Raw genomic sequence first — 1,482 nt, forward strand, 5'->3', positions numbered from 1 at the left:
TACTGAGTTCAAGTCCAGTTATGAGCCTATAGAAACCTGTATCCTTTTAACTCTCTATCAACCATTTGTTTGCAGATCCATGATGTATGCAGGTGAACTGAAGTTTGAAAAACGCACAGTTTCAGCTCAGCGTGAGGGTAATGTTCACAGTCTGTTTAACTATGAGAAGAGGCTCTTCTAAGGTTACACCATGCTTTGAGGGCATTTCATTCAATTCACACATTGAGCAATGGTACAGAAGGTAATGTAAACCTTGATATATCGTCAGTTGCTTGTTCAAATATAAATATTGCATCCCCATGATAGCTTCTTGCTTTGGAGTATGTGTACACCACAAGTAAGGTACAAGCATTCATATTTTCTGTATAGATTTTCTAGAATAACATTAAAGAAATACTGGTGGCTAGTATTGTGGTTTCATGAGAATTTCACTGCATAATGACCAGTTTTGATATTTTTAGTAAAGTGTTTAAGTGATGTGGAACTAAGTACCAGTGGCTTGTTAAACATTTACAAGTAGATTTATTTTAGCATTGGGAGAATCATTACACCATATCTTCAAGGTGTTCCATCTGCCCTTTGTGATATGGGATTTCTTGTAAATTTATCTGTAACAAATGATTTTGCTCATTCCAGAACCTTTTATATGTTTTCAACTTTATACTGTACTTTTTATTTGAACTTTTTTATATGCTATAGTTGGTGCCAGTCACGAATAGAATTTGGTTTCCCGGGTTTTGGATGGCATTATAGGGCGTCTGCTAGTGATGCATTATAGGGATTGTGTGATCTGATTGCTAACATTTGGAATTCGTTCTAGACTTGTGGTTTATTTTGCATTAAGTCAGTATTATTGACAATTACTTGATTCCTCAAAATCATATGCTCCAAGTCCTTTGAATATATTATTTTTTTAAGTCAATGGTGCAAACCAAAACATCAGGAATTTTTGTATCCAGAATCTGATGCACGGACTATGGCAGAAGATAGCTTGTGGTGAGAGATTCTTGGTCGCTGCTGTATTGGGCAGGGTGTGAATTTCCCTTGTATTTTTTTTTCTTTCTCGAGGCTTCTTCAAAATATATTGGACTAAAATGGAATAATCTTCCCTGGTGCTCATCCTCCTCTAAAGCCACTCGTTCTGGATCAGAAGTTGGATAACAAAGTAATGACAGTGTGCCATAAAAGTGTGATAAAAAATAATAGTCTCAATTTTATCTATAACTCCTACAAGGGTCCAAACTACAGACATATTTTCTGATATTAATGTCAAATATGATGTCTTCAATTCTTCCATCTGTTGTAGTGGATAAGATTAGTGCTAGGATGTTTGTTCCTTTGTAAACTTTGTCAACTGTGTTCAATACATTAAATAACCACAAGCAAGTTCTTGTGTTGTTTTTTTGAGATCCTTATTGAATAAAATGTTAGGCTGATTGTAACAATATAATGTTGGACCCTAATAACTAGTATCAGTGTGCA

At 35.0% G+C, this 1,482-nt stretch overlaps 1 protein-coding gene across 2 annotated transcripts in view; it reads left to right on the plus strand.

The window, feature by feature from the left end:
• The window catches only part of LOC119587818 (inosine-5'-monophosphate dehydrogenase 1b-like), a 51,071-nt gene extending 49,679 nt beyond the window's left edge, over positions 1 to 1,392 (plus strand). The window contains exon 13 of one of the 2 annotated variants that reach the window (XR_005230022.1): positions 76 to 1,200. Coding sequence is in view for 1 of the 2 variants with exons in the window: in XM_037936517.1 (XP_037792445.1) it covers positions 76 to 181 (106 nt within the window). In the remaining variant the exon portion in view is untranslated. Of the gene's footprint in view, positions 1 to 75 lie in introns of both variants that reach the window. The other variant, XM_037936517.1, reaches the window with a different exon arrangement.
• The last annotated feature ends 90 nt before the right edge of the window (positions 1,393 to 1,482 follow it).

The sequence above is a fragment of the Penaeus monodon genome, chromosome 23, assembly GCF_015228065.2.
Source record: "Penaeus monodon isolate SGIC_2016 chromosome 23, NSTDA_Pmon_1, whole genome shotgun sequence".
NCBI classification, from domain to species: Eukaryota; Metazoa; Arthropoda; class Malacostraca; order Decapoda; family Penaeidae; genus Penaeus; species Penaeus monodon.